General features: G+C 38.3%; 1 protein-coding gene across 5 annotated transcripts; it reads left to right on the top strand.

Annotated features, from left to right (window-relative positions):
* The first annotated feature begins 675 nt into the window (after nucleotides 1-675).
* CTCFL (CCCTC-binding factor like) lies at nucleotides 676-22820 on the top strand. 5 transcript variants are annotated; one of them, XM_048820516.2, is made up of 12 exons: nucleotides 676-744; nucleotides 1522-2091; nucleotides 2382-2408; nucleotides 3404-3638; nucleotides 5819-5989; nucleotides 6500-6633; nucleotides 8608-8728; nucleotides 9739-9888; nucleotides 12005-12165; nucleotides 14570-14752; nucleotides 17669-17792; nucleotides 19980-22820. In XM_048820516.2, exons 2-12 carry the CDS (start codon nucleotides 1531-1533, stop codon nucleotides 20135-20137), a joined length of 2025 nt encoding a protein of 674 aa, XP_048676473.1. In that variant the 5' UTR covers nucleotides 676-744; nucleotides 1522-1530; the 3' UTR covers nucleotides 20138-22820. The 5 variants fall into 5 exon arrangements, with proteins under 5 accessions (XP_048676473.1, XP_048676472.1, XP_048676471.1 ...); XM_048820515.2 differs by lacking the exon at nucleotides 676-744 and adding an exon at nucleotides 926-1006; XM_048820514.2 differs by lacking the exon at nucleotides 676-744 and adding an exon at nucleotides 937-1027.
* Nucleotides 22821-23734: the final 914 nt, after the last annotated feature.

Raw genomic sequence — 23734 nt, forward strand, 5'->3', positions numbered from 1 at the left:
TAAAGAAACTCTCAGAAATCTTCCTTTATGACTCAGTTAGGGGAAATGTTTCTAAATATTTTGGGGTTTTATGGGAGATTTTACTGTCTAGTCACAGGAACTTGCTGTGGTGCATAAAAGTGGAAAATGGAAACTTTGGCTCTGACCATGCAACAAGATTCATGCGGTCACACAGGCTCATGCATTAGGATACAGTTGCAGGCTGTTGGCTTTCATTAACGGGGTGAAGAGGTGGTTCCTATTCACAGAGCCCTGTGCCAATACAAAAGGTGTATCCGCATCTGATCTGCAAATATCTGCAGATACAAAGCCGATATCCATGGATTTGCAGGGCTCTAACTGTTCAGTCAGAATCTCAAAGGTCCTGACTTGTACCATCTCTGGAAATTGAAATAAATTAAACTATCTTTGCTGTGCATGGTTTTCCGTGTCTGTTTCTTGGGCCAGTCTCATTCATTTCCTTAGCTCCTGAATGCTATGGTGACAGAGGGACTTTCTCCTACGGGTCAGATTGCAAATGACATGGAGACAGGCTCTCCACCCTACCCTGCCAGTACACTGCGAGGGGGGCTCTGGCACCAGGCTTTTTCCATCTTGCCCCTCGTGATGGAAATGAAGTGGAGGGGGTTGGTTCCCTCCTCAGGCAAGAGAGCTCAGGCCTCAGTCCCCGCTGCTGGAGGAGGGAGCCGGGGATCTCAGGCCAGTGGAGGTCCCACATGTCCCTGCAGTGGGGGAAGGAGTGAGGTACTTAAGGGCGGCCCCTTGCTCCCTTGCAGGGGTGAGGAGTGTGTGTGGGGAGGGGGGGGTCCCCGGCCCTTTGTAGTGGGGGAGGGGCTCTTCTCGTCGCCCCTCCTGCGGGCCTCGGAGCCCGCTTCGCGGCCGGCCGCGCAGTCACGTGCGCCGGCCGCGCGCCCGCTCTGCGCTGCTCCTGCTCTCCGCAGAGCCCGCCGGGCCGGCCGCTGGGGGGAGAGCGGGGCCGGGGCCAGGGCGGCGGCCGCCCCTGGAGGTCGGGGCTGGAAGCCGACGCGTGAGGGCTCCCCGCGCGGCAGCGGGTTTCGGGGGGGCTAGTGCAGCTCCAGGGGGATTGTGGGGAAGGGCAGCTGGGTCACTGGGGTTGGGGAGCTTTTGGGGAAGGTAGGGGGTTGAGGAGTAGGGCGGGAGGGAGGTTTCCTGGAGGGTAGCCCATATCAGGGTATATGGGGGGGGGGAGTCTGTGGGGATAGGTGCTTGAGGGGTGCCGTGGGGGTGATTAATAGAGGGTGGGGGGGTTATTGGAGGGGGAGGTGCTGTGGGGCTTAAGGGGAAAAGGGCCGCTCTGGAAGGGTCGTGGGGAATATTTTCCCAGTGTGTGGACAGTGGAGGTAGGTTTTGGGGGACCAGGATTTTAGCCGAGGGTTTCTGGGTGGGGGGGTATTAAGGAGTGGAAGTGGTGCGGGTTAGGGCAGCGTGTGGAGTTGGTGTGGGCTGAATTTAAAGGCGATGAGGTGCCTTAGTAGCTTTCATTGCTGTCTCTTGGGACAGGTTTGTTTAATGATGGCCTCTCAGGACTCAGCCCTGCCTGAGCTGTTCACCAAAATAAAAGGTGCTGAAAGAACCTGGGACAAGGCAAGAGAAGATGATGGAGGGGGCAAGATATCCTGGGTGAAGGAAAGAAACAGCATCTGTGACCCAGATGCTGAAGGCCTAAATGGAGCCCTTCCAGCCAAGCTGCTGGAAGAAGAAGGAGGAAACCTGGAGTTGTCCCCATCTCCAGTACAGGGTGAAAAGCATTTGATAATGCTGCAGACTGTGCATTTGAAGGAAGGGGAAGAAGACGTCCAGGGGGTCAGTCAGTTGAATATTCAGCAGCAGAGTGGGGTGCACATGGTAGTACAACGAGGAGCAAGTGTCTTGCAGCCCTTGGTAGTAGTGCAACAGGGAGTAGGTGCTCAGCAGAATCTACCCACAGGTGTAGCAATAAGTATACAGGATGGTGTTTATACATTTCATGACGTGGAGGTGATGCAGATTAATGTTTTGCAAGAAAAAGTACAGGCAAAAGATGAAGAAAACCAGTCCATGGATAAACCACCAGGAATGCTACTGATTAAGGTAGAGATACTGTCAATGAAGATGCGATGGTAACCTTTGGTCTGTAGTGTTATATTGGTAGATTTAAAACTAAAATCTGGTTTAAAAAAAATATAAATGAAAAATAAAAATCATGGCTGTGACTTTTTAAATGAAGGGATTTAGACATATAAATCCCTTAAATGAGTTTTTTAAATCTCAGCCTATATTATTAAAAGGCAATCTTTCCTATGTACATTACTGACAGTTTATTAAAGCTAAAAGAATGTTTTAAATATATTTTTCTCATTTCTGCATTATTTGCATTTCAGTTAACTCAGATGTTCATAAGTATGCTGGTAGGTTTCTTTTCCTGGTTCTCACACATTAGTATAATACTGTAGTGTTTGGGTGTGAAAGTTGAAATGTTTAAAGCCAAACACAACTAGTTTTCACTTAGAACAAACTATTTGGAAAGTTCATGAAAACACTAGTATTGCTATAAATACTTGGCTTTGTAAATTTTGCTACAAAACTTAAATGTTGGGCCTAAAATACTAGACATTGTCCCTTTCAAGAGATGATGCATTATATTTTATAGTCTTGGGAGTTGTAATGATCACACTGAGTATTAAAACCTATTTAGTTAAAAAAAAATTCAGTTACAATACCTTAGTAACTGCCACATGATGTGAAATTAATACAAATATACTGCATAAATCCTATATTAAATTTACAAAAATATAATTTATAAAAATTACATTTATTTTCCTTGTTTTTTCTTGAAATGTAGAGTCCTAGTAATTATATGAAAAAATGCTGTCAAAAGAAGTTGAAAATATAAACTTTTATAGTCTCATTGCTATAGTCTCAAGAAGAAGGTCTAAAATGTTCTTAAACCTGTAAAGATTCAGGGCCAGGTTTTAAAAATTGCTCAGCACTCAGTAGCTCCCGTTTAGGAACTTTACATGAATCTTAATTTTTCAGAAGTGCTCAACTTCCTGCAGTTTCCACTGAGTTGAAAATCTGCCCGCTCAATTTAGATGCCTAAATGACCTTTTTTGAAAATTGGGCCCCAACTATGGATGCTAAGTGCTTGAAAACTGTGTCCCCCAAAGTCTGTTCCTGTTCCTTTTGAAGTATATGTCAAAACTCATTGATTCAGTAGGCCCAAATCAAAATCCCTGCAGATTATGTACCAAATAGCTAGCTGTAAATGAGAATTAATTGGTGGGTAGTTTATTGTATTCTGCTTGCTGGTACAGATAGCCTCTGCTGCTTTGCCACAAGCATGGTTGGACTGAGACCATTTGTTTTCTTGATGAAATGAAAAACTTCTTGTTTTTTAAACTAGATTGACAGAAGTAAAGATCTACATGCAGTTGAAGGTAAGGTCCAGCAACTGCCTCCAAATGAAGAGGGAAGAGAAAAGGACATTTTCAGTGTTGAGAAAGCAAAGATCTTGAGCTGTAAAGCCAAAGATGATATGTCAGTGTCACACTATGAACACAAAGAGCAAGAAGAAGAAGCAGTTATAAAAAAAACTGACATTCTAGAAGCTCAAACAAACACACAGCATAGGAAAAAAGGTAAAAAGTTGACTATGCAGTATTTGTAGCTCATATTTAGAAAACAGATTGAAGACCTATAAGTAACTTCCACTCTTTATGGTTAGATTAAGTTAAGGTTCAAACTACTACTGAAATGTGAAAAAATGAATGAATAACCTTTTCTGACCTTACCTGCTTAGAATTTTTTAATCAATGTGATGTCACTGTAAAGTTTCAACAGAGAAATTATTCAGATTACTGCCTCAATCATCTGCACTTGGAGTAATTTGGAGTATTTGAAACCTGGCTCCATAGCTAAGGTTCCATTGAGTTTTCCACTTAATATTGAATGTAAATGCTTAATAATTAAACATGAAGATTTGTAAAATCATTCTGAGATTTGTACTCTTTAGAGCCTTCTTGGTAATCTTAATATTTAAAATCATTGTCTTCTGAAATCCTTAGATTATAACTTTTTCAGTCTCCTACAATACGACAAACTCGAAGGTGAGAAAAACTCATAATTGCACTGAGTGCTTTACCAAGTATAAGCCCAGAATAGGGTAATTCATGGTGGAGGAAAATACAGAAAGCTGTTTGTTATAACTCATCTGCGGTGGGTTTGTTGTGGTTTCTTTTTTCTTTTTTTTTTTTGCTATGGAAACTGATGGAGCTCTGGATCTTCATAGATAACTCCCATTCTCTGAAGCTCCCTTCTTGATTCCCCTGTCGATCCTGGCTTCCCTGTCCATGTGCATCCTGCTTGTCCCATTTAGTTCCCCTGCTACCATACCAGTCCCTCATCCTGGCTGCCTCTGTGCTTTCAGTTTGCTCTCATCTGTGTCTTCGCTTTCAGCTTTCTTTGGTTGTGATAATGGGAGTTCCAGTTCAACAGACCTAGTAAGGTTTGCCAGAGCAGAGTTTCTGTCTGGTGAGCCATAAGAGTTTTCCAGGTGTAGAAGCAGTCTCTGTAACAGTGACAAACTTCATGTGCCCCATGCCACTACGTCTCAGTCCTTAACAGAAGGCAGAGGTGGTTTGCAGGCAAAAACACTTAGCAGCAACAGAGGCAATATAGGATGCAGGAGATTGGGGTGGGCAAACAGATAAAGTTGACTAAGAAGCAAAGTTCTTACTTTGCTGGTGAGGCAGGTTTTCTGTCTGCTGTACTTAATAAGATGGATCCCTGATTTGATGGCTCTTACTAGTTATGCCAGACAGTGCCTCCCTGTTGCCAAATTTACAAGATTTGCAGGTTTGGAGGAGCCTATGGGTGGTTCCAAGAAGAAGTTTTTTGTGTGGGTATGAACTGATGAATAAAATAATGATAAAGTACTTTTGTTTGTTAGTTGAAGTATACTACTATCTGCATGTCCTGATACAGGCACATTAATTCTCTAGAAATATTTGTTGGCTTCAACTTGAATGGTCATCGTAAAGAATCGGCTTGACCCAGACCTGAGATAATGCTTCCAGGAAAGCTGTCTGTATATTACACTATGTGCCATTTGGCAACTCTGAATCTGCTTGAAAGCTGAAAATGTTTCACATTTCCTCAATTTATTTTCTAAAGAAATTCCTTACTTCTATTATGTGAGTTTGCAGGTGTTATATAATCAGCACAGAGTACAGTTCTCTTTGATCACTTAAGGAACCAACATTCTGCTGCATTTGCATTCTTGAAGTTCAAGCAATAGATTAAGAGGCTTTAAACTATAATAGTTTTTTTGTCTATACTTAGCATTTTCAAGCTTTTGAATATGTGGAGAATCATAATTAATCTGCCATTTCTAGGCTTTTATAGTAAGTATAGGAGGTTGTCTCACTAGTTAATGAAGCTGACATCACAGGTGTATTCCACAGGATATAAGCGTCTAGATGAGCTAAATGTTAGATACCCTCAAGGGAGGGAGGATTATCCATTGGTGTGAGTTAGACTAGGAGTCGTGCGTCTAGGATTTTGTTCCCAACTGTACCACTAACTCAGTGTATGGTTTTGGATGAATCACTCTAAACTCTTTTTATAATAGGTATAATAATACCTTTCTGACAGGCTTAATTTTTGGAAAGCACTTTGAGGTACTCTTATGAAAGACACTGCAGAAGTGCAAAGTATTATTACTTAATCTAGGAGGTTTAGTTAGGAAATTGGCACTATTCTTTAAGTCAGATAATTGTTTTGTGGCTCATGTGACCTAAATATGTCTATATTCTCATAGGGGAAAAGGTGATCTTCCATTGTGATCTGTGCGCATTCACCTCTCTTAGAATATCAAGTCTTAATCGTCACATGAAAACCCATTCTGATGAAAAACCCCATGTGTGTCACCTCTGCCTTAAGGCTTTCCGTACAGTCACTCTCCTGCGTAACCATGTGAATACACATACAGGTATACTTAGTGTGTAAGAACGTGCTCCTTTTACTTGGTGGCATTGAATTTAAGTGATTTAAGTGGCATTGAAATGATCTTGTCTTCGGCCACCAATCTGCATTCTAAACCCCCCATTGATTTTATTGGGAGTTCCGTATGTAGAGCGGTGACACAACATGGCTTTAGTGTTTATATATAAAATATATATATATAAATATATAAAAAATAGTCAACAGAACCATCCTCAAGGTGAAATGAATTAAAATATCGAATTCTTGTGCTCATGACCTGGTCTGTCTCCTTTAATATCTGTGGGCCTTTTTCTTTCTAATATTTTAAAATAGGTATGTAATACATAAACCTTGCATTCGTAATACATTTATAGTTTTTAAATATTTGCATCTAAAAAAAATTCATACCAATTTTTTATATTAAAACTATTTTCATTAATGTGTAAATGCTGATTTACTTCTGAGAAATTACACAGATATGCCTTTTTAAAAAAATCTAAATAATATGTTCTTACAGGGACCAGACCGTATAAGTGCAGTGACTGTGAGATGGCATTTGTGACCAGTGGTGAGCTTGCACGACACAGGCGATATAAGCACACTCTAGAAAAACCCTTTAAGTGCTCAATGTGTAAATATTCTAGTGTAGAAGTAAGTGCAGTACTACTGAATCTCTTTTTTTCTTTTTTGGGGGGTGGAGGGGTGTATGTTTTCAAATACAAAGGCCTGATATCCTGTGAGTTCAGTAGGTTTTTACACAGATGCATAAAATTACTCATGAGCAGAAGTGCTCGAAGGATTGGAAACTAATGGTGCACCTTCATATTATCTTTATTTACCTTAGTTTTACAAAACTCAGATAGCAGATACACAGGTCAGTAAATGAACTTATGTGGCTACATATGTAAGTTACAGTATTGACACTGAACAACTGGGTTGTGTTGGGGAGATTCTCCTTAGTGCAGAGGGTTTGTGCATTGCTGTTTCCACCGTTTTAACCCCATTACTTCCCTCTACAGAAGAGCAGTGGCCACACAGATAGCGGCTACAGTCCCTGCACACAACAAAGGAGGGCTCTGCACTGATCCCATAGATTGGCATGAAGATTGCCACAGGGGCATGTGTAAGCGGAGGGAGATATTGGATATCCAGATTCAATGGCCCAGAAACTTGTTCTGGCCACAAAGGGCTGAGTTTTCAGCCCCAGGATCCGGCCAAACATTGAGGGAGTGAATTCCATCCCTCCACCTCCAGGTGCCTTCACAAAGCCCAATTAATAAAACTTTCAGAAATAGAGGATGAATTTCATTATTTATGAAGAAGCCTTTCAAAAAATAGACATTTATTCAGAATCCTCACATTTTTATTTTGTCTGCTCACTCATTCTTCTGAGTGAGCTCTTGTACGTTTTTAAGTTAACATTTTCTGTGTTCATCAAACCCTTTTTTGAAAACATACCAACAAATACATTTTGTTTTAATATTTTTTCTAGTTATTTTCTAACAGTAAAAATGGCTGTAGGATCAGGGTCACTGTAAATACATCATGCAGCAAACAGGCACTTGATTAACTTTATGCACATGAGTAGGCTTGTTATAGTCAGTTGTTACTGCTAATGTATAAAATTAAGCACTTGCTTAGTGTTTGTAGGATTGGCATCTATAGTGTAGTTCCGGGTCAAATAAAAACTAGAAAATGCCAGAGGTTCACATGGAAAAGAGTAAGCATTCAATCATGCACCTACTTTTTGTGTGCACTGTTTCTGCGGTTATGTTGTTAAATGACTATTAAGTGCCTGACATGCTGTGCCCAAATTGCGACTGCGTACAGACCTTGCCTGTTCCTCTTTTCAAAATATGGTCCCTTAATGCTCCACATGTATTGTGCTAGTAGTATTTAAATCTAAATTGAAATGATTTTTAAAAATATTAAATGTACTCTGTACTTTTCTCTTTTTTTAAGTAAGGGTTTTATTAATCACTTTTTGCTATTACAATATTACAACCTCACATTGAAGTTTCTGAGAGTTTTGCTTGAGTGAGTGCTGAAGAAGCTCTTAGATAGTTATTACTATGCAGTTAGGATTTGATGCAGCACAGACTTAAGCACATCCATGATTTTTACTTGAGTAGTGACGTTGAGTGAGGCTATTCGTGGATTAAATTAAGCATGTATGTAAATCTTTGCCAGATTGAAGCCAATGAGATGAGCAAATATGTTACTTAGTATTGGCCTTTCCATTTTTTTCTCTATATTTTCAATTTTTCTTTGGCTGGCATTTTCACAGCTGCCTAAGGGAGATAGGTGCTCTCATTAGGATGCTTTGAAAATCCTAGCCTTTGTGCATTTGATAGAGGTGTACGCAGGGCAAGTTTCACTATTTCCCCCTATATAGTCGTTTTCCCCTTTTGTTTGTGTGGGTCTTCAACGCTCTATGCGGGGAAGGAATATTAAAAATACCCCTAAAAATTGTGATTGCAAATCCACTAAAATTGAAAGGGTGTTTTAATGAGGGTGTAGAACTTGAAATTACTACATTTGTTCTGTAAAATGGATTAGATTTTAAATTGACAGTGTCCCTTTAATATGGGTGGTGTTAAAATTAATTTTTGACTTTTACACTAGGCAAGCAAATTGAAGCGTCACCTTCGTTCACATACAGGAGAGCGTCCTTATAACTGTTATCTCTGTAGTTATGCTAGCAAAGATACCTATAAGCTGAAAAGACATATGGTAACTCATTCAGGTAAGACTTACTCATGTAATGGTTAATATATATATTTTACAGTTTTGGTAAATCTGTAGGACTATATTTTTTAAGCTGACCTCAATCCAGCCTCTGAAATTGCTGCTGCAGTTTTACGCAGACAGTTTTTCACTTATGTTTTGTGTGTCACAAGAACATACATGGAAAAATGTTCATGTAAAATTGTTAGGTCTGTTTTTAAAACTACTTTTGAAAATTTGGCCCATCAGATTATAACAATTTTTAATTGTGTTCATTTTGTTTAAACTGACCTTTACTGATATGAAATAAAAAGTTCAATGTCTTCTCTTGTGTGCTCTTGTTTTTTGTGATACAGTTTTCAGTTTTGTATCAGGCCTGGTTAATTTTACATGGCATGTGTCTGACAGTCAGGAGGGTTTACAAAAAAGTAGCTGTCCCAAAATGTGGGCATGACTGTGGCACATCTGTTTCCTAAAAATACAGTCTCTTCATGTAAATTATTTTGGCAAATGAATAACTGCAAATCCTGTAATTATAACTTGCACTATTTTAATATTTATGGCAAAATAACAAAAGTAATTTGTTCCTGCTGTGCTCTCCTGTTTCCTTATGGAATCCCAGTGAAGACAAACAGATTACAAAGTCTGCTTGAGAGCAGAATTTAGCCCAGTTCAGTGTTAGCAATTGTGCATTTTCCTACATTAAACACAGCAGAAAAGAAGAACGAACTAATTAATATTTTAAGTTACATAAATGGCGTTGTACTGTCATTAGTTCTGCTCACAACTTCTGTAGGCTAAAATCCTGCACTAGGATCAGCTCTCAGCTAGTGTGGATCTCTGCACACATCATGCAGTATGTATTGCTACTGAAGTTAATGATTTTCTGTACGGGCACAGAGATTCGTGCTGGTGGATCGCAATGCAGTATCAGGGCCATAGACGTCCATGGGAGAGGTGCGTTTGTATCAAATATATATGTAGAGCTGCTAAGCATATATTATCTAACTTCTCATGCTTTTTTCATAGGAGAAAAACCCTATGAATGTTATGTTTGTCAGGCCAGATTCACACAAAGTGGTACCATGAAAATCCATATATTACAGAAGCATAGTGAAAATGTGCCCAGATACCAGTGTCCACATTGTAACACATTTATTGCAAGAAAAAGTGATTTGGGTGAGTTTGGATTTAAGAAAAAAATGGAATGCAATTGCATAGGGAATTTGGTATCTTTTCTTACTGTTCATAATGCTATAAAAATGTTCTTTGACTTATTTTTATCATTAACTAAAGTATTCCTAGGGAGAAATTATTCATGAATTTCTCCTGCTGAGGGGATGTGTTGCCATCTTGTGGTTGCTATAGATTGGTACAGTTATAACGCTCCACATCAAGAGTTAACATTTCCAAGATTTTATTAAATACCTGTGGCATTAAGAAAATCCATTTTCCAAAGTGACAGCCGTAACAAAAATCTAGGCCATAGATTCTCTACTGCACAGAGTGGAAACTCAGTGTGGCAGAAGGAGCAGATCTTGATGGGACTGTCAGTTTCCAGATTCTGTTCCAGCCCCAGCCTAAGCGTGAAATAAAAGTGGGTGTCAGACCAGAAATCTGAGGAGCTGGAAATATATTGAATGTTTTTAATACACTGATATCCTTGAATATATAAGATCAGCTTGTACATTTGTACTGAATGTTTTTTTAACTTTACTTGTGAATTATGGAGCAATTTACAAATGAGACTTCAAAGAGTACAAGGAATCTCATTCATAACTAATATACACTTTATGAACTTTTAATCTTGCGTTCATATATGTTTAGCAGGCAATATTTGTACTATAGAAATTCTAAATTCCTATTAAGCAGTTGTAGCAGATCTGTTTTCAGGTTCTGTAAGATTTATGTGACATGACAGATTATGTTGTACAATACATAGAGATGACCTTTAACTCTTTCGGTCTTTTCCCATCAAGCAGAAAGCACTATATTCTGATGTAGATACCTACATTCTTTATACAATCCATGGATTTTTTTTCTCACCTGCAAGTAATATCACTACATGCTAGTGTATATTGCAAATTTCTGCTTAAAATATCATAAATGGAAGATGGCTATATGCAGATTAAATTTTCAGTTATACAAACCAGTATATTGCAAATACAAACCCACATGAGTTTCCAAGAGAATTATGATTATACTGACTCTGTATCTGAAACAAGACTTCATTTGCATACCAATAAAATTATAAGTATCCATGTAGTTCACTTGTAAATTGATGTTTTAGTAATTTGAAGACCTCATAGAAACCAGATTTTCATTAACAAGCCACCGTATTAGAAATACAACCTATTTGTTATAATTCAGTCGATATAACTGACAGGTTCCAAACAAATTTATACACAAAGGCCAAGATTTTCAAACTAGGAGCTAAGTTAGGGTCTTAAATGGGTACTTAAGTGCCAACCTGATTTTCAAATGTGCTGAATATCCGAAAGTTCCGATTGGGGTCAACATTGCACATTTGTTCAGCTTCTTGTACAAAGGCTCATGCATTCATCACAAGTGTGTGTAAGTAAGTGTGTGTGTATATGTATATATATATAATGTGTGATTTAATTAAATATCTTACCATAGTGGGCTCCTGGTGCTTGAATGAGATGGGTTGAGGCATAAAGGGCCAGATTTTTAAAGGTATTTGGGTACATAAAGATAGGCACCTAGGCACATTTGGAAAACCCACTAAAGGCCTAATTCAAATTGAAATCAATTAAATATCTATTCATAAATGTAGAACTACGGTAGGGCGTTTACTTATGGAATTTGTCTCTGTTCAAAGATTATCCCGTAACAAGCACCTATTGATTGTCAAAAAGCCCATGTATACTGCAGGTACCACATTACAATAAATACAATTTTGGGCCAGATTATCAAATATACTTAGGTGCCTAAAGATGTAGAATTATTTCAATGGGAAGTAGGTGCCCAAACTGCTTAGGTGCTTTTGAAAATCCCACTAAGCACGTAAACAGCTTTTGAAAATCTGGTCCTTTGTGCTGCTGCCCCAAAGGTGATGCTAGTAGACTGTTTTTTGGCTCCTGTACAGAGGTAGTAGGAGGCCTGGAAGGTACCTTGTCAGCTTTCTTTCACACAACCCCCCCCCCCCCCCCCCGCCCGTACGCCTGTTCCAGGCTATGCACAGATTAGCCTTTTGTCTGAATCTGTGGACATCCAGAAATCCATCTTCAGCTACCACAACTTTTCAATGTAATGATCTGTAAAACTGTTTTAGGCGTTCACTTACGGAACCTGCATTCCTACCTGGCTGTAGCGATGAAGTGCCGTTATTGTGAAGCTCTTTTCCATGAGCGCTATGCTCTTATTCAGCACAAGAAAACTCATAGAAATGAAAAGCGATTCAAATGTGATCGATGCAGTTATGCATGCAAGCAGGTATTTACATTAATTGGAGTGTGATAGCGTATTCACCTAATATTTCTGTGGGGTAGGCTTGGCTTTGGGGATGTATTTGCTTTGATCATAGTTATTTGTTACCACAGTCTAGCTAAAATGCTGTGTTTATATTTATTTACAAGATAACTGGTTTATGAATGAATGATAAATTAGTAATGCTAAAAAATCTTAAACTATTTGCTTATGAAAAATCATTCAGACATGATTTGTTCGAAAGTAGGAAATAAGAGCAGTTATTTTCACTGCCATTGTGATAACAAAACATGGTATTTGCATCTTATTTGTAGTATTTAACATGTTACAGAATAAAGTTTTTTCAATCCAAACTGGTATTTATATAAAACAAAATAACAATATACTATAAAAGTAGCTTGGAAGCCATGCAATATAAAATGTCAGGGAAGACTGGATTCTTAGCGTAGGTTATTTTTCATAAGAAGAAATTTGACATAGGATACTGTATTCCTTGCCTAATTTATTTATAGAATTTACATTTTTAATAGATTAGATGTACCCCATATCTTACAGATGTTGACAACTCTTTAGAAACTTCATTACACAGCTTTGTTCATACCCTCAATCAGCTTGGCTCTGTTTATCTGGCCTGGCTGAAACAAACTTCTTAGTGGACCTTTTGTTATCCGAATGTATTTCTACATATTTTTATCTCATACCTATTCTAGAAGAAATTTTCATACATCTAAAAATGGAAGAATTAAATCATGCTATAGGTTTCATAAGTTTTTTGCTATATCAGTAACATGAGGAAACATATTTATCCCAATATATAACCTTTATAGTCTTTGTTTCATTCCTGGATGGTGTGATTAAAGAGTTACGTACACTCTAGACTAATCATTTTACACTATATTTCAGTCCAAAGAAACTTTTATTATTGGATGCTCTGATTAGAGAATTATGTGCAGTCCAGACGTGATGAATTTTCATCCTCTTAAGTTGTATTTAGAAATCTGTCATGTTTAAAAACTGAAATATGTGGCCATGCTCTATGGAATATTTATTTGTTCATAACAGTTTGCTAATGTAAGGGTAATAATGGAGTTAATGTATGTACTATGCATTAGCACAATTAAAATCTTCACCAGCCAAAGGAATAAACATGCTATGGTAGTATAAGTTTTTCTAAAAAGAACTCATAAACACAGGATTCTTTCATTGACACTGCTGCTCTAAGTGCTTTTTGGACTCTCGTTGGAAAAGTGTGAAAATTTAGTGACTTGTTCTGCCTGTTGATTTCATCACACTCAGGAAGAAACATTAAATATAGAGAGAAGATAACTAAATATGGATCAAAATCATGGATTCTTAATCAGACAAGCATACTCTGTAGTAGAAAGGGATATTTAACTTTTAAGGCTGGGCTTTTAAGCCCATTAAAACCATCTATAGCTTTATCTTGCCATTGTTCCCCTGAAGAGGGTAACAAAATGTAAAATACTGACAGCTCAGTAATATGGGTTTTCGCATGTGTTCTTTATAACTTCAACAGCTTATTAATTGTAATCAATTTCTGTTGAATTAAAACAACTGTGCCCTCTGAACTCACCAGTTACCACTTGTCAGAGGAAAGGAGGGCACAGGCAGTCTCTTATCTAGTCAGCTGTCCACTTGTCTAGGGAAAAGAGGGCAGGAGGCAAGCCAGACCTTGAAGAGGTTTTTGAAGCTGCAGTATGCAGGTGTGCTTTCTCCACAAGCAGCAATCTTTTCTACCCTGTTTGTTACTGTTATTAGTCATTCCTTCCCACTGTTCATTACATAGGCACTGATGTGCTAGCATAGACTGTTCCCTTACAGAGTTCCATTTCCTTCAGCACGTCTCCAGTTGCATGTAATGATCCATATCAGTGGATCTCACTGCATCATCGCGGCAATGCAAACACAGCAGGGGTGGAGTTTCCAATGGACAGTAGGAGACAAGGTCTTAAGAACCCACCAACTCTAGAAAATAACATTTAAAAAAAATCAAAACGGTTAACTTATTCTCTCATTTTTCTGGAAAGGTTTGTTTTGTTCCAACCATTCTTTAAAACGTTGCACAGTAAAATAATTGACACTCTTGAATATTCTGGTAAAGTGAAAGATTTAGGAAAATATAAACTAAATCTCAGTACTCGGCCCGTAACATCTTATTTCAGGGATCACTGTTCTCCAAGTGATGGTACATGTGGGGTAAAATCCTGGTCCTATTCAAGTCAGTGGCAGTTTTGCCATTGACTTCAGTGGGAGCAGAATTTTACCCTACATGTTCTTCAATACCTGTGCTCTGTGAAACAAATTAAGGAAACTGCAACAACCTTGGACTCTAGTTTTTTTGCTTGTCACAAAGTTAGTTATGTTTTAAACATTGTTTTCTTCATTTCAGGAACGACACTTGATTGTGCATATGCGTACGCATACTGGTGAGAAACCCTTCACTTGTGTATGTTGCAGCAAATGCTTCCGGCAGAAGCAGCTTCTAACTGTTCACTTCAGGAAACACCATGATTCCAATTTTAAACCAACAGTTTATGAATGCCCTAAATGTGGCAAGGGCTATTCACGCTGGGTAAGGTATCCCCTTTTAAGGAATCTCAATGGGGAGATATCTTTAGTTAAGTACTACATATCACATTTTTATAAAGAAGCAGTCTACTGGCTGAACTGAATCTTCAGCTAGCTCCTTGATGCAGAGCCAGCAATAGGCTTTTTCCAGATCTCACATCAAAGGGTTAATACATCTGATAATTTGCCACTTTATATAAAAGGCCAGGTGTTTGTTTCAAGAATTATATTGGTACAATGCAAGTTGGGAATTAATAAGATTGAAAGTGAAAATAGTCTGATAGAAAATAAAAGGCAAATAGGAAACAAAAGTAAATATCTGGAAAGTATCCTAGATAGGTACCAAAAGACAAATAGAGGAAACTGCGAAAATATGTAAAGTAGAAAATACAAGGAATATTTTAGCAAAGTGAATGAGAGAATAATAATCCTGTTCTTCAAAACCGTATGCTACCAGCAGAATTTGTATCTCAGCCAGCTCCCTGAGCACACAGGATACTGTGTTCGCAACAAGAAGTGTTACTGTCACTGGGACTCGTGATTATAGTAGCTTCACAAGCAGGTCCTACCTTCTTTTTAAATTTGATATTTGATAAACTATTTTATTCACTTATGAATCAAACAAAGATGGTAGATCTGATTTTAAGCCTACCAGTCTTTATAATGGTCCTTTTAAAGTGGAATTTAAATTTTTTTGCTGGAACAATCTTCAGAAGTTGGCTGTATTTTAAAGAATCCTTATTGAGGTTAAAGGGACAAACCATCCCGATGTGTAGAAAGAATAGTAAATATGGCAGGCGACCAGCTTGGCTTAACAGTGAAATCCTTGCTGATCTTAAACACAAAAAAGAAGCTTACAAGAAGTGGAAGATTGAACAAATGACCGGGGAAGAGTATACAAATATTGCTCGGGCATGCAGGAGTGAAATCAGGAAGGCCAAATCACACCTAAAGTTGCACCTAGCAAGAGATGTTAAGAGTAACGAGAAGGGTTTCTTCAGGTATGTTAGCAACAAGAAGTCAAGGAAAGTATGGGCCCCTTACTGAATGAGGGAGGCAACCTAGTGACAGAGGATGTGGAAAAAGCTAATGTACTCAATGCTTTTTTTGCCTCTGTCTTCACGAACAAGGTCAGCTCCCAGACTGCTGCACTGGGCAGCACAGCATGGGGAGGAGGTGACCAGCCCTCTGCAGAGAAAGAAGTGGTTCAGGGGACTATTTAGAAAAGCTGGACGAGCACAAGTCCATGGGGCCGGATGCGCTGCATCCGAGAGTGCTAAAGGAGTTGGCGGATGTGATTGCAGAGCCATTGGCCATTATCTTTGAAAAATCATGGCAATTGGGGGAAGTCTCAGACGACTGGAAAAAGGCTAATGTAGTGCCCATCTTTAAGAAAGGGAAGGAGGAGGATCCTGGGAACTACAGGCCAGTCAGCCTCACCTCAGTCCCTGGAAAAATCATGGAGCAGGTCCTCAAGGAATAAATTCTAAAGCACGTAGAGGAAAGGAAAGTGATCAGGAACAGTCAGCATGGATTCACCAAGGGCAAGTCATGCCTGACTAATCTAATTGCCTTCTATGACGAGATAACTGGCCCTGTGGATGAGGGGAAAGCAGTGGACGTGTTGTTCCTTGACTTTAGCAAAGCTTTTGACATGGTCTCCCACAGTATTCTTGCCAGCAAGTTAAAGAAGTATGGGCTGGATGAACGGACGATAAGGTGGATAGAAAATTGGCTAGGTTGTCGGGTAGTGATCAATAGCTCCATGTCTAGTTGGCAGCCGGTATCAAGCAGAGTGCCCCAAGGGTCGGTCCTGGGGCCGGTTTTGTTCGATATCTTCATAAATGATCTGGAGGATGGTGTGGATTGCACCCTCAGCAAGTTTGCAGATGACACTAAACTGGGAGGAGAGGTAGATACATTGGAGGGTAGGGCTAGGATACAGAGGGCCCTAGACAAATTAGAGGATTGGGCCAAAAGAAATCTGATGAGGTTCAACAAGGACAAGTGCAGAGTCCTGCACTTAGGATGGAAGAATCCCATGCTCTGCTACAGACTAGGGACCGAATGGCTCGGCAGCAGTTCTGCAGAAAAGGACCTAGGGGTTACAGTGGACAAGAAGCTGGATATGAGTCAACGGTGTGCCCTTGTTGCCAAGAAGGCCAATGGCATTTTGGGATGTATAAGTAGGGGCATTGCCAGCAGATCGAGGGACGTGATCGTTCCCCTCTATTCGACATTGGTGAGGCCTCATCTGGAGTAGTGTGTCCAGTTTTGGGCCCCACACTACACGAAGGATGTGGAAAAATTGGAGAGAGTCCAGCGGAGGGCAACAAAAATGATTAGGGGCCTGGAACACATGACTTCTGAGGATAGGCTGAGGGAACTGGGATTGTTGTCTGCGGAAGAGAAGAATGAGGGGGGATTTGATAGCTGTTTTCAACTACCTGAAAGGGGGTTCCAAAGAGGAATGATCTAGACTGTTCTCAGTGGTAGCTGATGACAGAACAAGGAGTAATGGTCTCAAGTTGCAGTGGGGGAGGTTTAGGTTGGATATTAGAAAAAACTTTTTCACTACGAGGGTGGTGAAACACTGGAATGCGTTATCTAGGGAGGTGGTGGAATTTCCTTCCTTAGAGGTTTTTAAGGCCCAGCTTGACAAAGCCCTGGCTGGGATGATTTAGTTGGGGATTGGTCCTGCTTTGAGCAGGGGGTTGGACTAGATGACCTCCTGAGGTCCCTTCCAACCCTGATATTCTATGATAAGTTTGATAAGCAGCAAGTCATTGAGATTAATTGACCTTTTTTCTAGTTTTCTAAAATTTGTATATTAGAAACTTGAAATGTTTGTCTCTTTGTGTTAAAATGCATAATTGCATTAATACTGTATTCATATGTCTGTGCTTCATTGTCCTATCAGAATAATATGCATAAGCATGCTGAAAGCTGTGGATTGGTGAGGGCAAAATCTGTTACACGCCGCAAAGGAAACAAGGGCAAAAAGAAAAGATGCGACAGACTAAAACATGATGTTAAGCAAGAAGGTAATCAGCTCATAAGTTTAGAATTTAATCAAGTAAATTGGAATCAACCAGATATGGCTAAAGCTGTGAATCTCATCCTGTGGTTTAATTAATATTTCACAGTGAGGTTAATTTAAGTGTTAACATAAGATATATGTTTGTTTCAGACACCGTTTTATGTGTGTCAGAAAGCCCAGTCAACTGAGTGAGAGTCATTCCTCAATTATTTGTTCTGGAGTCACCGTTCTCCTGCTCATGCAAGTTTCCTCCCAGTCTCCCTGCCCAGCAATAGTCAAAAATACAGCACTGTTCTTTAATCAAGGAAGATGAAGGCCACAGTGAGTTCTCCTGTGCAGATCAGCGAGTCAGCAGGCAATAGGGACCAAATTGAAAACTCCTGAGTACCACAAACCAAGCTCCTCCCATTTGTGATGCCAAACTAGAATGCTGCTTAGAGTATACTGAGCATGTCTTCATAATATGATCATTCCTCTTCTTTACCTTGTGTTTGGTCATCAGAGAAATAGTACAAATGACTATTTTAAACAGAATTGGGCTTCACAGTTAACGTGCCACTGAGATGAGTAAGACAGTTCACACCTCAGAGCTATTGTTTCAGGCTGTCTGCAGGCTTGGGCGGACACATTTGTTTTATTATTTTTTATTTTTAAAATACAGCTATAGGCTCCCATCTAGTACTTTGGGTTCCTAGCCCATAAATTAAAAATCACAAGATGAACAGAAGGATTACCCCTAGATACCTGTTTCTCTCACTCTCCTCAGCAGCCTTAACAAAAGTCTGGAGAGATACCTGGGCTATGGCAGATCAAGGGTGGGGAAGTGAGTTCCCAAACTGAGAACTTCTCACAGAGAACACCTGCCAGCAGCTCAGGCACCTCTCCTGAGGTGGTGTATCACGCTGTGTTGGTTTACAATTTGTTCACATTTTGAAGGTTATCAGATCTTTACAGTCATCAGGGCTATATAGTAATTTTTAAAAAATTTAAGCCTAGATTCTGGAGTACAAGATGGTAGCCAATATGAAAAGGTACTGGCTCATTGATCTGTTGCAAGCTTGGCCAATTTGACTCTTTCTAAGCATGAGTAGGCAATACAGTATTTAATATATTGGCAGGCAGTTTACACTGATTTTTTTTTCTCTGTATGGACAATGCCACTGGGATAACATTTCACATCATGATAATTGTGATGTTGTAATTTTTCAAAGTCTGATGAATACATCTCAAGGTGGGTCATCAGCAGGTGGTTTTACAATAGTGTTCCCTCCACTCCTTTCAGTGGTAAGCCTGCAGTGATTGTGACTGAAGATTTTAAAAGAAATGCCAGTATAGACCCAGACCTAGGCTTTGCTTGCGGTTTTTGTATTTGCAGTACTTGCGTTGTGTAGACTTTTGCTGCTGTTGTCTGCTACATGCAGACTATGAATTTTTTTGTGCATCTTCAGCTCTTGGGGTGAGAAATTCAGTTTGCCAAAATTTAAATAATGTTCTCTACAAGCACTAGAGAGACAGAATGCAACTACTTCCCATTATTTGACTCTCTCAGATCTTACACGCTAAAGCACTGGGTCCAAATTACTTTTTTTCAACAGTTAGTATTTGGGGCTGAACAGGGGCAGAGGAATAGTTTTCCACACACACTTGGAATATTGACTATAAGATATAGGTATATATGTTTGTGTGATTGGCTTCTTGAAAGATCATAGTATCACAAGAAGTTTTGACTCTTTTTTGCTCAGGTTTAAAAATTGATTTATGGTGTCTTTCTGGCTGATGAATAACATGCTCTGCTGCTGCTGTTGAAAATTAATTTAAATTTTTTTAGAGGAATTCCCTCTTCATCATTCTGCCATGGATGTGAGAAGTATGTAAGTCTCCAGTTAATTAATGTCAAGGTCTCTGCTGATTAGTAAATCATTGGTGCTACTCAGTAGCATTGATTATTGCACATTACAACTAAATTGATCCACCAAAGTTGAGAACACAATCACAGCAGTAGCAAGGTGACATTTATAACAGAATGTATTTATCCTCCAAAATTGGAGACTTTAAAATAGAAGATGTAGTGGTGCATTATAGACACTGAAAATGTTTTTTTCCCCTACAGTGAAACTGCAGAATGGTAAATTCATTTAGTATTTAATTCTTTCTCTCGTTGACAATTATGATGTTTAATTTTTCTGCAAAGCTGTTGACCTGGGATCATTCCAAGATGTTTCCTTTGTGAACACGGAATGCTGTGCCAGTGAGATTGTCCCTGTCGTATATGGAATAGAAACAAGTACTCCGAGGGAGCAGAAAACAGAAATGACTTGTGAAATGATCCTCAACATGATGGACAAATAATACAAACACAAGTTCTGATTTCCATCGTTAACGTACAGAATCTCAGTTTGTATACTAGTGCAAAGTTTGTAAGCATGTTAAGGGAAATAAGCTGTAGAAGGTATTGGTTTCTGTAAAAGTTGCTAAAAAGTTGTTAGCTAAAGTTACATGGAAGCAACATATGTTCTAACATGTTCATATCAGCGTCAAAGAAAAACAGATCTTAAAACTAGGCCATGGAAAAAAAGTAGGTTGAATTTATTCAATTTACTTGTCATTTTTCTTCCAGCTTTAGTTACAGAATTACATACAATTTTCAAGCAGATTTATTCCTCAGTAGCTCTGTGCTCCTGTCAGATCCAGATCTGTGTGACCTTCCGCTTGTTTGCATTTACCTCATGGTGAGCACATTGTGAAAGGCAATATTATTCTGATGCAAAGAACATAGCTAGGTCTTCTCTCTGAACACTAAAGATCTCAACAAATCTGTACTGTTTTACCCTAGTATAGTATTTATCTTTATATAAATCTGAAAACCATGATATGCAGCCAGATACCCTGTCATTAAGTTTATTGTAATGTTATTAACTTTACAATATATATATACTTTTAATCTCTTAATTTTAAAAAGGACACTTCTTCTAAAACATAACAACCAAGCCTCAGAATTGGGTAAGCCCTTGGGCAGATTCTCCTCCCATTTAACACCAGTTGTACACAGGTGTAACTCCATTGATTTCAGTTGGGGCATTCATGCTTCCCACCAGGGTGGGAGGAGAATCAGACCCCTTATTTTTTCGTTGATTATTAGGACTTTTATAACCACTTTGCGCTATAGTGTGAAAAGCTTTAGTAGAGTAGTAAGACCATCAGGTGGCCTGTGATTGACTGTTATCTAGCAATTTTCATTTTCCTAACTGTTTTCTTGTAGTTTGCTTTTTGAATAGCTATCTTGTATGTAGCTACATGCATATGACTGTAAGAATGGGTTTATACTTGGGACTTGATCCAGAGCATATAAAGGTCATTTGAAAGATTCCCATTGACTTAAATCACTTTGGTTCAGGCCTCTAATAATGTATGCTTGTGTTTAAAAAACATGAAAAGTATTTTAACAATGTTCATGGGACATACTGTATGTAAAAGCAATGAAATTCTAGTCGTTCTAGCTTTTTACCAATTTGTTGGAATCCCCACTTTTATACCAGTCTTTCTGCTTAGTCTTCATGACAATCACAAATAGTACCATTCATTGTTGTTGGTTACAGTGAGCAAAACCAATTTTTGCATTATTCACTCATTTTTACTTTCATTTACAAATAATATTTGAAAGCATTACCAAAATATCAAATATATACTTTAAATATATACTAGCATTTTCAGTGAAAACATGCTTTTTAAAACTAATTTTAATGACAAGTCATAATGAATAAATTTTATTTTCATTTAAAAAAAACCCAACATATATTTGATATATATCTGGATTGTTTTTATGAGCGTTACAAATCCTGCTGTCTTTACTCAATCAAAACATCATCATTATAACTTCAGTATGGGTTTTGCCTGAGGAGAAATGCAGAATTTGGTTCACTTTATTTGGCTGACAGCCTAATTCTAATGTTTAAAAATATTTTAACACAAAGCTAGACATATTGTAAATTCAAACTGATACCCCACTTATATTCTGCATGTAGACCTAATTATGTACTATAGGTTTTTAATTATCCTTTTAACAGTGCTTTTGTAGCCATGACAATAAGATTCTTCTGTGTTCTGTGCATTCCAGGTTAACTGAGTTTAAGTATTCATATCTGAAAGAACACTTACATGTTTTTGTTACTTTTAAGAGGTTAATACATGCATGTTTATTTTCAATTAATACACTGTTACGAACTTTATCCCGTCCTTTACATGGCAGGTATAACTAGATAGCTTGTAGAAGCTACCCTACTTCAAAATAAGGCCGATCCTGTCATGTGCTGAGACTCATTACCATTACAAGTGGGAAAGCAATCTCACCCTCTTGTGCACCAACACACATCTAGGAGTTAATGGTGGTGAGCAACTCACCAAAGGCACTCATCATCTTGCAGACTGGAGTACCCAAATTAACGAGATATAGAGTGATGCATGCTATCACAGGACAGGATCAAATCTTTAAACAACTACTGATATAACTACTTATTACAGTATTTACGGCTTTGATAATGCAGTGCGATACCCCATCCAGTTTTGTAGTGTAAGTAATTTAGAATCATTGGGAAGGCGGTGTACTTGAAACAGTTAACCTTGCTAGTTTGTTTAACCCACGTTCCATAATAACAATGTTATGTGGCTGTTCAGATTCATAGTCTGTGTTCATATTTTATGGCAGTTTGTTTAATGATAATGTTTATCTATTTCTAATAAGCTAATAGTTAATGCTGATTACTTAAATTACCTAACAAGAACTAGGTTTTAAGAATGGTTTTGTTCCTATAATGAAAGTGTGAATGGTATTGTTGGCCTAGCATGCACTAACGGTAACCTTCTTCATCTGAAAATCAGAATATTGGTTTCGTTCTTTAAAATTCATAACAATGTTGTGTAAACATTTGACCATTTTCTGTGTATAAACTGTTTATTTTGAATCAGAGTAATTTGGCTTTCTTCTTATCCTAAGCCAGAAAATCAGACTGCTTGAAATAAAAGATATTTTCTCTTATTTGTGAACGCAAAGTAGTTATCATTTAAGCCATTTAGAAATTGAAAGTAATGTATGCTTTTGAAGATAGAAAGATAGTACTTTGACCCCATGAGGCGTCTGTTCCTAATTGGAGTCTTTTGCCATTCAATATAATTCCACTTTTCACTGAAACCAGTGGTGGTTCTGTCTGAATAAGAACTACAGAATGCAGGCTTTTAGGTACTTTTGTACCTATGACTTGAGTCAGGTTATGAAGAACAGTTTACAAAATGCTAGTTTTGAGGGTATCTGATCAAAAAGCTGTACATAAATGTGGATTTTAAGACAATATATGGATATGATCACAGCAGTAATCCTAAGAAGTTAAATTGATCAATGGTATTTAAGAGGCCAAAGGAAAAATTATTTTAAAAGTTTGATTGTAATGCTTTAATGGTTTAAATGTTGTCTTATATTTCTTTATTTTGTATTTTAGTGTATTCCCAAGGAGCTATTGAGAAAACTTGTGGTGTCTGTTAACAGTTTTTTTAGGTAAAGGGCCTAATTGTCAAAAGTCACATTTAATTTTACATTTGCAGTTCTGTATTTGCAATCCCTTCTGAGTGCAAATGCTAGAATTTAAATGGTAGTTATTTGATTTTCAATTACAGATGTGTGTATCTGCAAATCAGGTAGTTTAACCAGCAAAAAAATTCTATTCCCACAAAATTAGACTATTTTAAGGCTACTTACAAATTCAGTCTAAAAAGCGTAAAGACTTTTTGTACAATTGTCTCAACAAAAATTGGATAGAAGTTGGGAGTTACTTTTACAAGAGAGAGAGTTTTATTTGTTAGGGGGTTTATGATATTTTTATCCTGTTGGGAATGACTCCTGCACCAATATTACAAATGCTAATCCCTACATTAGCAATGCAACATGACAGAGCATCA

This window comes from Caretta caretta, chromosome 13 (assembly GCF_965140235.1).
Source record: "Caretta caretta isolate rCarCar2 chromosome 13, rCarCar1.hap1, whole genome shotgun sequence".
Classification (NCBI taxonomy): Eukaryota; Metazoa; Chordata; order Testudines; family Cheloniidae; genus Caretta; species Caretta caretta.